The sequence below is a fragment of the Taeniopygia guttata genome, chromosome 11 (assembly GCF_048771995.1).
Source record: "Taeniopygia guttata chromosome 11, bTaeGut7.mat, whole genome shotgun sequence".
Taxonomy (NCBI): domain Eukaryota; kingdom Metazoa; phylum Chordata; class Aves; order Passeriformes; family Estrildidae; genus Taeniopygia; species Taeniopygia guttata.
In genome coordinates this window covers 18,510,325-18,525,317 of record NC_133036.1, presented here as the reverse complement: position 1 = coordinate 18,525,317, position 14,993 = coordinate 18,510,325, and the positions used below count along the sequence as shown (strand labels likewise).

The window sequence follows — 14,993 nt, the reverse complement described above, 5'->3', positions numbered from 1 at the left end:
GCTGTGATTCTGTGAGCCAGAGTCCTGTGTCTGTGACAGTGAGGGGAAACCCTGAGCTGTGCAGGCACCAACACCTGCTGAAGCTTTTGTGTTCGGATGCTTTCTTTTCTTTCTTATTTTTTTAATCCAGCCAGCTCAAACTTTTGTGTATTCTTGCTACAGCCACTGAAGTCTCAGTAGTTGGAATTGTAGAGATACAGGCAGGCAATCCTCTGTCCTTCAAAATTCAGTGTAGGCAGAGATATTAATTTTTATTATACTCTTTCTATCTGAGAAAAGCTTAGTTGGTGGCAGATTTGTCATCTTCTGTGAGAAAAGTTTGAGACCAGATTCCCATTATCATTGAAATAGTTTCAGAAAGCTTGTGAAGTGAGACAGTGGTACAAGATGAGCAATGGTAAAAAAGTCATGGAGAAGGTAAACAAGATGAAAAGACAGCCGAGGAGAAACAACAAGTGTGGGACCCCGTGGTTACCTAACTTGCAGCTGGGTGGAGAGTAGTCATGCAGCTGTAACTACATTTACCTGTGTGGCTACAGCCTCTCCTTTTGAACAGGAGGCTTAAACAAAACTTGATTTCTTTTGAATACACAGAATCTAATTTCCTACACAAAAAGGATTCTCCAGCATTTTTTAAAGGTTATTCTTGACTCCATGCGTGCTGGTGACAAAAAGATAGATTTAAACCAGTGAGATTTAAACCAAGCCTGGTTTCAAGACAGAGCCAGTACAAGTTCCTTGTCTGGCATGTCAGATGGAAGCTGGTAACAGCAAGGCTTCTCTAAAAAACCTCTTCCTGAGCATGGTAGGACTATACACTATACTGTCCCAATTCTCTCTTAGGGTTTGTGATCTTACCTTACCCAATGCTGCTTTTTTAATTGATAAGTCTTGGCTAGTCAAGTTGCAAGTGTATGAAAGAGTATGTGTCACTTATCTCACTGTTTTCTTCCTTGTGATATCATTTACATTAATTCATTCTTGTGGTCTCCTATTAAACCGCCCTATTTCCACATCAGTTGGCCTGTTTCCAAAACATATCTCATAGAAATGCTGATACCTAGTTCCCTTAAGCTTGAAATTGCCTTAGAAGTGTTTAACCAAACAAACAGTTGGATTTTGTTAGTGTGTGAATACTTAAGGATTTAATTGCTGCATGAAGTGTAAAGCGCAGAGTGCGCCCTGTGAACTCAGAGCAGAGTATGCTGAGATCACACAGCATAAATCTCCAGCTGGGGATGGTTCCCTTTTATGGCACTAAGAGGAGGACAAAACTGTGTGTACCTTTATTCCTGCTGTCCTAAAACTGGCTGGCACCAGTTCATCTGTGTGGCCGCTCATAGGTGTGTTGGTTAATAATGCCTCAAACCCCTAAAACCTCAGCAAATGCTGCTGAGTAAAGTGCTTCAGTATTCACACCTGTTTAACCTGAGGAGTGAGGAGGGCACGGTAAGATTGGGTAAAATCAGTTTTCTTATTGCTAGTCTTGCAAACCCACCCAGGGGAAGGGAAGATTTTGTCCTGAGAATAGACTCAGGGGAGGACATGGGCTGCAGGCGGTGATGCTCAGTAGGATGCTGGTTTGGGGTGCATTGCACAAGGACATCCACCTGGGTTTCACCCCAGTCATCACTCTGCCACATCAACAGCTGCACTAGAGTAATTGCTTTATAACTATCATGAGGAGATCCAGTTCTGAGTGTACAGATCAAGCAGATCTGTGGAGCAGAAAGGTGACAGCTTTATGTGTTAGCTCGTAGGAGTAGATGTAGGCTTCCCAAAAAATGCCTGCGAGAGCTTGTCCCTGGGTTGGGTTGGTGGTTGGATCATAACAATTCATACACATGGCTCAGATATCCCAAATAAAGTATTGCTTCCCATTGTGATATTGGTCATAATTTGCTTTATTGCCTGGCAGTTTCAAATTATTTGACAATAAAAGTGTCAGCAAGCCTATAAAAGTAAAACACATGCTTAAAGAAAGATGATGCTTTATTTTTGAAAAATGGTATACAGTGACTTTATGAAGAAAAGAACTATGACTTTTTATAGTCTACAGTGTTCAAATTTAAAGTGTTACACAAAGTGTTTCATGGTGCTTCACAGTCAAAGGTTAAGAAAGCTAAATTCAATATCAAAATGCATATTATTTTTCTTGGCTTGAAAGCAAAAATATGTAACTATAAATCTGCATTTTGTGGTGCCAATATTCTGTGAAAGTAACACAGCCATGTCTTACTCATCCATTTTGTTTCAGAGGGAAAGGAGGGGAAAGGAGCTTTTGTGCATCACGTTGTGTTTCAGTTCCAGCATTGACTAACAAACCTGTATTCATTTTAAAATTGACAGGACTTGAAATATTTCCTCCAAACTTCCCTCCTGGGTTCCTGCACAGGGAGCAGAGCCCCAGTTGGTTTGTACATGGCAGAACTGCTGCAGGGACTTGCTGGGAAGGGCTGGGGAGCTGCTGTGAGGAGGGGCATGTCCAGCCAAGCCTTTCTGCAATGCTGTGGCATGTCACACACGTTTCTCCTTCTTTGACTATGATACTGGTTTATGTGCAAAATGATTTAAGCTTGTGGGTTTATATTTTTTCCCTGTGAAAGTAATTAAATGCTCTTAGTTATTTTCGAAGGTGGTTTGTAAAGCAGGCAGAAGGCACCTTGTATTCCAACGCTGTTGGCTGATGTTGGATTACTGGTACGTAAGCAAGGCATTCTGTCAGTAAAGCAACTGGCATGTTATCTGATTTTTCTGACATTTTGCATTGTTTAGTTTTATTAGTAATGCTTACAGTATTGTGCAATATGTTTTGTAGGAAAGATTATGTATACACACAGAACTGAAGCCTCCACTGGGAGAGCTATGCCCATACTTCCAAGAAGTTTGGACTATTTTTGCTATGTATCTTCTACTTATGGTATAGCTTCCTGGTAATTCTAGAAAATAAATTAAAACAGTAGCATGAAATTTTCGTGGGGTGCTCAGGTCTTCTGACTGTTAAATCTGCTTTAGGCATCATGCATTTTCACCCTGAAATGAAGGCATTGCTTTTGCTCAAGACAAAATGATGCAGAGCAAGATTAGCTTTCTCTCAGAAGGCTTTGAAAGAGATTTGAGCTGGCCTCCTCAGCTTCAAGCTAAATCAATGAAAAGTTTGACATAAAACCTAATCTCTCTCTTTGGTCAGCAGCAGTCCTCTGTTCACCATCCCTTTCAAATGCCTCAGAAACCTGACAGCCTCAGACATACCTCATTGAAATCAGCAATTCACAGCTGTGTTCTTGCTGAAAAAGGAGTGGTGAAAGGGTATTTTAGAATGAAGTTTTTCGTCATTCAGCAGAAAACTGAACTCACAGTTAGGTTTTGCTATACAAAATGTAAAGTATATGCAATGTATATGTAATGACAATATACACAGTCTGCTAGATGTGTAGCACTTAATTTATCTGAAAGGGAAATATGATAGGGTAGGGTTTGGTGAATGTTTATGCTATTATTGCATATGTTGTTCTGTTTTTAAACAGCTCTTAAGAGGTAAGCTATAGATCAAGATGCCTGTAGGCCTGTTTTCATTTCTGCATTTAATTTGTTTATATTGCTGCTACATTTGATAACAGTCCAAATAACATGAAGTGTAGTGGTTTCTGTATGTGACTCTCTTAAGAGTATGCTATCAGACAGGTAATTTTGTACATGCAGTTGAGAACACACTAGAATGCACTAATAGTATCTTTTTCACTAGCAATTTACTATCTAATTTCAGGGTAAAATAAATGTATTTTTTCTAAGGAACCTTCTTTTAGAAATTTTTTTCTGGTTAGTCAACAGAAAAAGATAGTAGCTGTCATACATTTTATTTGATATAAATGTGCTTAACTATTTATTTTATTCACCATTTATTTTATTTTATTTTATTTTGGCAAGCAAATATATGAAACTGGGATCTTCTCAGGTTCCCATTATTTTCTCAGTATAACTACAATATTTTGGCTATTTCCATGTCTTGGGCAACATTTTAGCTAATGGATATGTTCCCAACTGAAGTTAAATGGAAGAGAATTCCTGATAAGAGCCAAAATATCTCCCAGATGTCCTATTTGGTTTGGATGCTTTCTCACTGAAGCATAGAGGCTGGATGGTGTGCTGTGATCTGTGGTGGAATTTGAAAGATCATCTTCCCTCATGTCTCCTCTTGTCTGGAAGCCAAGAGACCTGAACAATGGTGCTTCCTAGCTTGTGAGCCTTGTTTTGGTGTACCATCAGCTTTGTGATATTTTTTTTCCATTGCTCAGTTCTTCAGTAACTCAAAAATTATTTAACAGCATACTGAGTGATGAATGGGTTTGAGAAAATGCTGATAATTGTAAGGTTAAAGACATAGGTAAAATTCTGCCTCTGGTAAGTTCAGAATAACTACTTTGCAGGCTAAAATATATAATAAAATATACAAAGCAACTTCCAGTACAGGGGGTTCTCAAGTTGTTAGTCACAGCTTTACTGTCACCATGCTGAATTGGCATTTACACTTGTAAATGCAACAGTTAGACCACAGAAGTGCTGCAGAACCCACAGAGCATCCTGAAACTTGATTTGTGACTTGGAAAGAGTCAGTCTGGGATACATTCATGGATTTAGAGCTGATTTCTTGTTGGTACATTACAGCCTGTAGCAGCTTCTTCCATGATTCCCAGTTGTTGCAACTGCTTTTCTGTATCTGTAGATTTTTTATGCGCATCTTTAGTAATTTTTAGATGTGAGTCTAACCATAAAATCAAGACTTAGGCAGTGTTGATGGGGTTTCTGATTTTGAGGTTTGGCCAGGCTGGCTAACAGTTTCTATTCTGGTGTCCAGTCGTGGTTTTTTCACCCTGATGTTTGCTGCCTGTTTTGTGTCGTTTTTCAACCAGCAACTTTTCTGGATTAACATTCCATATTCCATATCTAGATGAGTGGCTGTGGTGTGTGCACAGGGGGCTTTGCAGTTCTCTCTGGAGCACTCTCCTGAGCAGTTTGCTCCTGCAGCTTTAAGCCTTGTGCAGCTCTGCAGCTGCAGCCACTGGGGAAGTTCCTGATGTTCCGGTCCTGCAAGTCTGCAGCTGAACCTTGCCCAGTTTGGGGAGGCTGGCAAAGACTGCAGGCAGGGCAGAGATTCACTCAGTGCAGACATTTGTTCATGAAGGAAATTGTAGAGTGGATTTTAAAAGTTCTTGGAGTAAAATCTTCGTGTGTCTGTGTGTGCAATGCAGCAAGGAGAGTCCTAGCCCTGCTGAAATATTTTTTACTTTTCTCATGCTTGCCTTTGTTTACTCACTGTCCATTGCTTTCAGTAGCAGTTGTGTTGGAAATGGTGATCAGCTACAGCAGTGTGTGATAGCAATTTTTGTGGTAGCTTATATTTATCCTTTCCTAGTCACATATGCTGCTTGGGGACAGAGCTACACTGCAGAGTTTTCCTAATTGCTGCTGTAATTAGGACTCAGCGGCAGAGAGGGTGCCCCAGTGGAGTGCCCTGCCTTCTGCTTGTGCTGTCTGACTGACCCTGCTGTGAAAAAGCAGCAAGAGGAGGAAAACTCAAAGGTTTTCAAACACAGTGAAGGAAAAACATATTTCTTATGGTGATTAGCCTCTCATAATTGTTTGGGGTGCTTGGAAGAAGACTTAAATTCACAGATTTCAACTCTGACTCATTACCAGGGAAATCAGGAGATCACACAAATACTGTGTGAAGATCAAAATCTTGTATGTAAAATGTGCCTTCTTGTAATCAATATGTGCTGAACTAAGGGGGTTATCTGCTTAAGTGTTGTCTGGTCCAGATGGTTATTTACTGATTTCTGATCCTGCTGAAGGCAATGCAATGCCTTATCAAGCAGGCTTGAGAAGCATAATGCTGCAAATGTCTAACATGATCCTCACAAGGGTGTGGAGTCCCACTTGCTGTTCTTGTAGCTTGATTTCTGGCAGCTGAGCAATCAGTGGTGAGTCATTTATTCATGTATAGAATAAATATGCTTCTCAAAGGGTAAGCCAGTTTTTTTGTCCCCATAAAAGAAAGCACTTCATAGTTTCTTTCTTCTGCCTCTGATGCAGAAAGCTGTACTGTGTGTACTTTTATGGTTGGATCTTTCCATAATCCTTATTCCATGAACATTTCTTTGTCAAGTGGGATTCTGCTTTGGATGTTGGATGCTGTATGTGGTGCTAGCGTTTTTCAGGAAAGAAGAAAAGGACATGTTTTTTCTTCTGAGAATTCCTGGAAACTGGAAATGAGAAGCTTATAGTGGAGTCTTCATGTACTTTTTATCTTCCTTTCTGCGTTCTCTGAGCATTCCCGTCCTGAACCAGCACAGCCCAAAAGGGTGACAATTTAAGCCATATGGAATGCAGATACCCTTCTGCCAGGAGATCCCAAGGGACTGTCATCTTGTTTTACTTAGAACAGGGTTCAAGCAGTGATTATATTGGTGATCTACCAAAATGTAGATGTTACTGAGTGCAGAGCAAGACAAAAGTCCACTATGTTCTACTATTTCTTTGGAACTAAATTTTCATTTCTTTCCCCTGTGTTTCCTTTTCAGCCTGTTTGATATGGGAGGAGAATATTACTGCTATGGCTCTGACATCACCTGCACCTTCCCTGCCAATGGCAAGTTCACAGCAGAGCAGAGGGCTGTCTATGAGGCAGTGCTGAAGGCATCACGGGCAGTCATGGAGGCAGTCAAGCCAGGTAAGAGATCAGTGCCTGTCAGCAGGGCTTGAGAGGCTTGGTAGCAGCATTCAGGATGTCCAATCAATTATGTTTGCATTTTAGAAAATGTTGGAAGGGAACAAGATAAAATAATTTCCATGGTTAAGCAGCTCTTAATATATAGAAGTAGGATACACAACATTTTCCATACGCTTTTAAAGACATAACACAGAAACAATTATTAGCACAATTAATAAGATACTTTAATTTTTTTTTTCACTCCCTTCATCTACAGGTAACAGTTGTTACTCAGATGTGTCTTTACACAGACAGCCATCTTTTCAGGAAGCTTATGCCAAATGCTCAGAGTTCGAGTGAGCACATGTTGTGCTTCAGTTTGTTTCAAGTATCTTCTTTATTTTATGTGTAGGCATAGTAGAAATCTTCTATTGAAAAAGGGGATGAAGTGTGCATCTTTGGGAAGGATAATTAGCCTTAAAAAGCTTTCAAAAGCACTGGCTATTTGGGTACTTCACTGTATGCCTTTAAGTTGCAGGCAAACTCATTCAACAAATACACATTTTGATTTGAAACAAATGAAAACCTTATTTTTCTCCCATTCTGCTTTCAGGCCAGCAAATAAATGTTTCAGAGCTAGCTGCTGCTGTGATTTTGTCACTGGTAAAGGTACTTGAGCATTTCTCAGTATTACTAATGGAACATCTTCAAGAAGAATGTACTCAATGTACAAGGCACACTTATCCTTTAAATGTGCTGTATTAGTCTTCACTCGTCAGGCTTTGAGTGCATGAGCTTTCTGGATTGCCAGTTAGAACAGAAGCAATTTTCCTGTTATACAGGCTGCCAGCAGCTCTGTTTATTTGAGCAGTTTGGAAGGGAGTGATGCCTTAAGTGTTAGCTTTCATATTTTCCAGATTCTGTACTGCATCAGTCTGTAACTCTGAGCTTCATACAGAGTGTTAGCAAATTCTCCTCACAGCTCAGTCATCTGCAGTTCCTCCCCTCAAGACTCGTCCCTATTCCTCTTCACAGTTCATGTTGTGTTTCAGTGTCACCTTTAATTTCATGTAACATTTTTAGCAGTATTTTATGCTAATAGGTTGCAGACTGTCTTCAGAATTTGAGAGCTAATAGGATGTTGTGCTCAGGATGGTGTAGAGAATTTTTTAGTTTTCTGGGCACTTTATTTACAGTGTCAGAAAATAAGGACATAGTAAATTGGGTATTTCTGAGAAGTAGTTGCAAGGGTCTTTACTAGCTTTGGGAGCTTGAGATCCACCAACAGACCAATCAGTCTTAATCTCTGTCAGAGAAAGGGACTGAACTCTCTGTTCTTATTGTTGTCCTGCCTGTTTGGAAGAACGGGGCGAATGCATTTACACTCTTCATGAGAATGATGAATAGTGATGGTGAATTTTGATGAGCTATATTAAATGGTCTGTGGGCCGGTTCATTGGTTTCATTCCCTTTGTACTTCAGAGTGCAATAAAATGCAACCTGGACTCCTGAATTACAGATCCAGTTAAGAGTCTGGTTAACATGCAAAAATCCTCAGCATCTGAGAAGTCTGCTCCTTTTTAAGATCTCCTGGAAGACCAGGATTCTGAAAAATTCTGAAAAACCTTTACAGCATGGCTAGTGTCGCAGACTGGTCAGGCAGGTGAGAAACCCCAGAGCCCCTCAAGGAGCTGATGCCATTGTCACTGCTGTCCAGAGGGAGGTGTTTCAGGGAGAGAGGCTTCAGCCTCCTTAAACAAACCTCATTTGTGAGCTCCATGACTAAAACACTGGGATCTGCTCCTGGGGGAGCCAGGTACTATCACACAGGGGAGTAAGAAATGATGATGTGAATTCACAGGTGTCTCTTCTCCCAGTGATACTTTGAGTCTCCAAAAGAAGAGGCAAAGGAGCTTGCAGGGTTAGAGGCACTACATTTAAAATCCAGAGCCATCAAGTTTTACTGAGATTTGCTGGATTATGCAGCCTATGTTAATTTTGCTGTTATTTTTGCTAGTGTTCATTTCCCAGGGTTCCTGAGATGAAAGCCAGCCAAGTGACTGGTGAGGTGACAGGAGCCATTGCTGGATCAGGCTGGGCAAGAGTGGGCACAGCAGAGTCAGCAGCTGCAGGAAATGCTGTTTATCTCCCTAACTGTGCCTTGTGGCAGAGGGTCACAGGGCACATCTAGTAGCTGTCATCGGGATGTTAATGATTCCCGGGGTCTTTCTGACTGCAAGGTAGGGAATGAGTACTTTAGGGAGAGTCACTGACCAAAGACTGGGTTACATAACTGTGTTTATGGAAGGACACAGCTTGCTAGCAACCTTAAACATTCTGTATAGGTGTGCTTAATTCAGAGATTTGAATTTCTTTTTTCAGTTGGGCTCTCATGTGAACCTAATTAACTTTTGAGTGCAGGTACTTCCTGAGAGATAATAGACCTCCTAATACATTCTCTTTATATTTCTATATACAAACAGTTCTTATAATTTTTAAAATACTCCAAAACATTGTATTTCATTATAGAGAAGCATTCAGCTGCTACATTCTGTGCATGGTCCAAATGTACAAACAGCTCTAATAATATATATGGGTCTTCTTCCCTTACAACTCCAAGAACAGAATTCCTTCTGCAAGGCAAATAGTATATTCTGAAAGTTAAGAAACAAACACTCTCTGTAGGATTACAGCCCAAGTTCAGTGCAGTTGTCACAACTTCTGCCACAAACAAAATCTGTTTAAAATAAAAGGAGAGGAAGACTTACTTAGTCTTGCATAAGCAGCAGTTTTGAAACTACTGAACATGGAGCACTGATGAAGACAGTGATGCTTGTCACTGAAGAGGAAGTCAAAAAAGTGCACTTGTGTGGCAGTGGGCTAATTGTCTTTCCTACAAAGTCAGGCCTATGATCTGAGATGTCAGAGAGCATTGTTGCATTTCTGCTTAGGGGATATTCTTAATTGTGTCAAGTCCATCTGCATTAAATTTCCTCTTCCACAGAACTAAAATGCAGGGGCAGATGTGCAGAATATTGACACTTCCATTTCCTTCAGTGGCTGAAGCATTGTCTGTTTCTTTCTCAGAACAGTAATTTGAGAAACAATTTGCTTTACAGATATATGCTACATAGAAAGAATAGTTAAAAAAGGGTGACATTTAAAGCCAGATGTCTCAGAGTATTCCAGAAGTTAGTGTCCTAATTTCTCTCACTTCTGCATTCTTTTTTAATCTCATTGGATTTGCCAAAGGTTGAGGCACATTAAATGCAGTCCTGGAGTACATCTCCCAATATACTTTCATCTGAAATTAATTCAACTCATGCACTTCAAAATTCCACTGTGTAAACAAAAACACAGTAAGTAGGGACAACCAAGAGATTTCACCTCCAAGGATGACTTGGAATTAAATGTTCCTATAGATACATCCATTTTTTCTCACTCTGCTGTCTTCACACAATGCATATAACAGTAAGAGCTGAGCTAATGAGCAGCTATTCAGTAATTTAGTTTAACCTTTTGTTCTGTGCATGGCCTGGAGCTGTTTATTGCCTACTGTTCAAAACCTGCTCTGAATCCAAAATTATCAACATCCTCACCAGTTTTTGTCAGTACACAGTACACAGGTGCTGGGCAGGCAAGGAGGTTTGCTTGCAGTGCATCTTAATGATGTGCAAGTGTGCAGCAGTCCCCTTTCTGCAGGCAGGAGCCAGCAGGCTAGAGAAGTTAGTGTAAAAGCTATGGACTCGTTTGGGATTCCAAGATGGAAATTCTTCAGACTCGAGATCTTTTTGAAGAGAGTTGAGCATTGTTCTTGCTCAAATCACAGCTGTTTTGACCTCTGTTACAGCTGCTGAGTGCCCAGCCTTTCTGCAAATTACACTCCAGATTGTCAAGCCAAACTCTGGTAAAATGAAAGAAAATGATTAATGGAAAAATGTAAAATATATTTTAAAAAAACCCTGTGTTTGAAGCAAGTTGCTTAGCATCCTGCTGGGAAGCAGAGTCTGGTGCAAGCAAGGTTGCTGATTACTAGAGGCAACTTTTAGGTGCATTTGCCATGCTTGCCTGCTTGTGAAGTCTCTTGGGGTTTTTCTTGCTTGTTTTCAGCTTTTGTAAAAGATGGAAGAGGAGTTAGATAATGAAGAGGAATCTTCAGTGGTTTATCAGGAGCTGGACTTGCCTTGGTAGTTGGAGTCTTCTGGAAACTGGGTGGCCCTAGAAGTAAATTAACTTGGAGCTTCCTGTGGATTTGCATCTTGTGGTTGGTGGGAAGCTGTGCTTGGTCTGGTGGAAGCTTTTTACTGGCACTTCTGAGGCTCTCCTCCGTGGCTGTAGTAACACATGAGTGGATGTTGCAGTTTTGCTTGCATGAGGTCTTCTGTCCTTTATCCAACTGCCTTCATTGCAAAACATAGCCCTGGGTCTCATCCTCTGGCAAGTGTTGCTGTGAATTTTTTTTTCATTTTTGAAGATTTTACTGCAGGACTGGAATAGGCAGCATCATCAAAAAGGCCCAGGTACTACTGAAATCCTGTGTAAAGGAGTAGATGTTCATGTAACTGAAGGACTGAACCGTAACATGTCAGCACCAAGGGGCCAAGCAAAGCTCACACAGACACTGTCGGTTGATATTGCTCAACTCTGGAGTCCTTGATGCTATAACCATAAAATTACTGCTTTTAGTGTAGCTGTCCCCCACCCCCATAATTGCCCAGGCTTAAAAAAAGCAAACTCTGGTGGAAAAACAGTATTGTGTAGCACACCCTGGGTAGGCATGAGGCTGCTGAGGGCAGTGGTGGAGAGCAGCTCTCAGCTCTGATGCCTGGAGCACCTCCAGTGGACACCTCACATGGCAGCAGCTGGAAGCCTGAACTGCAGGAGTGGGTTAGACTCTTCTGTGAGCAAGTTGGGCATGTCTGTTAATAGTGGAGAGATCTGAAGGATGGCTCCCAAATCTGTCTCACTCCATTCTTTATCCTAGTTGCATAAGTTAGATCCAATTCAGTGTTAGCTTTGTTACCCATCATTTGTCACTGGTTACACCTGGGAGACCCCTGTTGTTTGCTCTTTTGAATTAATATCAATCTATTTTACACTAAGCCAGGGCTCCTGGTATCCCTCCTAACCTGAATCACTCCATGCTGTGTTGTGAAGCATGCCCATGGAAATGGAAGTGGCAGGGGTAGAGGCCAGGGAGATGCTGCTGAGGATCAGGGCCCTGTACCCAGCTGTGGCTGTGCTCAGGGCAGGGCTGTGCTGGAGTGTCCCTGTGAGGTGTGACCATTCCTACCCAGCCCTGGGCACCACCCTGTTCTTGGAGCAGTGTGTTACTGTCAGTGACACACAGAGTCCAGTGCTGTGGGGGAAGTTTCTGTGGAGTGGCTTCTCTTTTATTCTTCAGCAGATAACTGTGTATTTACACCATGTGAAGCCTCTCAAGTGATTTCTGCTATTTGTTGGTCAGGTTATTATCTCAAGCATTTAGAGGATATTAATAATTTCAGTTCTATAAATTTAATAGATTGCCCTAGTTGATGAGGATGGTATGGTTGCTGCATTTAGAAAGTTTCTATGTACAGTTCCTGCTAATAGAAACGTTGAAGTTTCTGAAATACAGTAAGTTGCTACTGTTCTGAGAAGAACTAAAAAGGAAGTATGCCTATCTTTCAGCTCTGCAATTAGAACTATTTTGCATTAATGCACTAGAGCATACACAGAGTCTTTAAGATTAACGAGCTAAATATTGGAGCAATCACATACTTTCCATCTTCATCCTTTTGCAATTGCATCCTGGGACCTCCAAGCATTACTCTCTGTCTTTCCTGTAGGCTAATGGAAAATCACAGGAGAAGGGGAAGGAAGGGAGCTGGCTGTGCTTAGCATGCCTGGTACTACTGCAAAATCTATGTTTAAGAAATCTTTTTTTTAATCTTTAAAGTTATATACATTAATATTTGGGGTTCCTTCTGCAAGGAAGAAAGAATTTAAATACCTCACTCTTTAAGGTCCATTGTCCTAAATTCCAGTTCCAAAAAAGTTCTCCTTGTCTAGCAAACTGCTCCCAAGGAACAGTTGAGTAAGGCGAGGTTGGCAGCCCCTCAACTCCCTATCTCTACATTTTTATGATTTGAAAAGCTTGTGTATACAGAGTCCCCATTGAATCAAAATTGCATTCAGACATTAGCTATGCAGCTGGGAATATTTGCTGATTGATGTTTGTTTGTTTCAATAAAATGAAAAATAAAAATTAGTTCCAAATATGCACAGAAGTTGTTGTTCATCACATCAGTTTATGTGCAGTGTGAATTCCTCCTTGGGATACTGACATTACCACAGGGTTTCCCTATAGAATTTCTATCTCTGCATTTTTCAAATTGGAGCTCATCTTATATGCATATCCCCAAGTTCACTATCCAAGACAGTGAGTATTGCCTTGCCTCTGGCTTTCAGGCTTTGCTTTTCCAATAAATGCTTTTGAGGAAGGTCTTGAAGAAAATCTCTGCCATAGGAGTAACATCTCTGATAACACAAGATGGAGCTTTCTCCATGTTAGGGCCAGAAGGTTCCTTATGCATGGCTCTCCCAGAAATCCTGTTTCACTTAAAGACATGGGTTCTTTAAGCTCTCAAATCCTGTCTTCCAGGATCAAAGATCAGACTTGGCAGATTTTATTGATGCCAGGATTGCCATATAATCTTTGACCAAGAAAGCACAGTCAAATACACTTCAAGTACAGTCAAAAACATTTCAGGCAAAGTAGACCTACATGCCAAGCAAATAAAAATCCTTTTATTAATCATGTAGATACCAGCTGATCCTGAGAGCCTACAAGAAATGTATTTGTAGGTGCAGGATGCAGAACAAAGTTAATCCCATGTGGTCTTTGTCCTGTGGGCAGCTGTAACTGCATGAGTTGAACTCCTCTGTGAAACTCTGACCAGTTTTTGTGCATTTCTCCTGATTTCTTCGGAGTTTTTTATTGTTGTAACTTCTAACTGCTTTGCAATGCAGGGGTTGTCTTAGCTAGTTTTCCCATGTACAGCCTTCCAAGGAATGCTGTGAATTAGAAGGACAAAACAAAGTAGCCACTTTATTTTCTAGTGTTTTGCCTCCTCCCTGTTTGCCTGATGCAGAAGGATTGAAGTAGTAAAGCTGATGGAGGTCGAGGGGTAAGCCCAGGACTGGACAGGATGAATGGTCTGTGTTTTAGTACACAGGATGTAGATTTTGGATGGGGTGTCCTCCTTTGATACCGAAATACTGAGGCACAATTCTTTCACTGAGACTGTCAAGAGGAAGTAAGTTTAGTGGACCACTACCAGTTTCATAAATAACTTATTTAGACAACAAAAAGTGCCGTGATTTGAATTCAAAGCCACTGTATGATTCCCTGTTCTATTTTCCAGTAAAATGCCTCTAAACAAAGGAAGAATACTAGAGAATCCAGCTCAGGTGGAATAGTACTAAGAGCAAAGATTAAAATAACTCCATTAAAGAACTGTTTAATAAAAACAGTTTAATGAAAACTAATAGCTAGCGTATTTATTTGGCATAGCAGATCATATTACCAGCAGGTGTTTCTATTATTAAGTTGAGCAGAATTGTACTTGGCAACATATGCAAATTCAAAATTTGCAACTTCACAGATTACTGCTTCTTCTTGTCCACAACAGCTCTATGATTTCTTTACAATTCAGATTGATTTTTGGTTTCTAATACTGCTTTAGAGTAATTGTCACTGTATCCAACTAGGATTGAAATCTATTACACCTAAAGAAAATAACTGTAACTGTTACTAATATTTATCCTCCCAGGTAGAAGGTTCTTATTCACATGCAATGGGAGTTTTTTGCATGAAAGCAATTTTGAGTTTTATTTTCTGTAGTCCAGAGTTGTGCTTAGTGGAAGACCACGTGGTCGTGCTTCTCTGTTGTGCTGTATAAAAACAGTAGCTCACTTTGGTGAATTTTTAAAAAGAAACTGGACTGTAAACTGGAAATTTTGACAAAAGCACAACAGGGAAGGGTATGAGACCACAATCTGTTTTACAGTTTGTATAATTTCAAGATGTCCATATGAATTATTCCTATTCAGATTGTCATATTTTAGTCACAGCACTGCTGATCATTATTAATCTGCTGTAATATCTGCAGCAAAACAATTCTTCTCAGGAATAAAAAATTAATGACAGAAGTTGAAGATTTTATTCCAGTTCCTCCGAAGAACAAATGCTTTTAGGGCATGTTGCAACCAATATTTGATATTCACAGATCTTGCTGAA

The 14,993-nt window shown here is 40.4% G+C and overlaps 1 protein-coding gene across 5 annotated transcripts in view; it reads left to right on the top strand.

Moving 5' to 3' along the window:
- The window catches only part of PEPD (peptidase D), a 200,164-nt gene that overhangs the window by 155,851 nt on the left and 29,320 nt on the right, over window positions 1-14,993 (top strand). For all 5 annotated transcript variants that reach the window (XM_072934536.1, XM_072934535.1, XM_072934537.1 and 2 more), the window contains one exon: window positions 6,582-6,730. In XM_072934536.1, coding sequence (XP_072790637.1) covers window positions 6,582-6,730 — 149 coding nt within the window. The remainder of the gene's footprint in view (window positions 1-6,581; window positions 6,731-14,993) is intronic.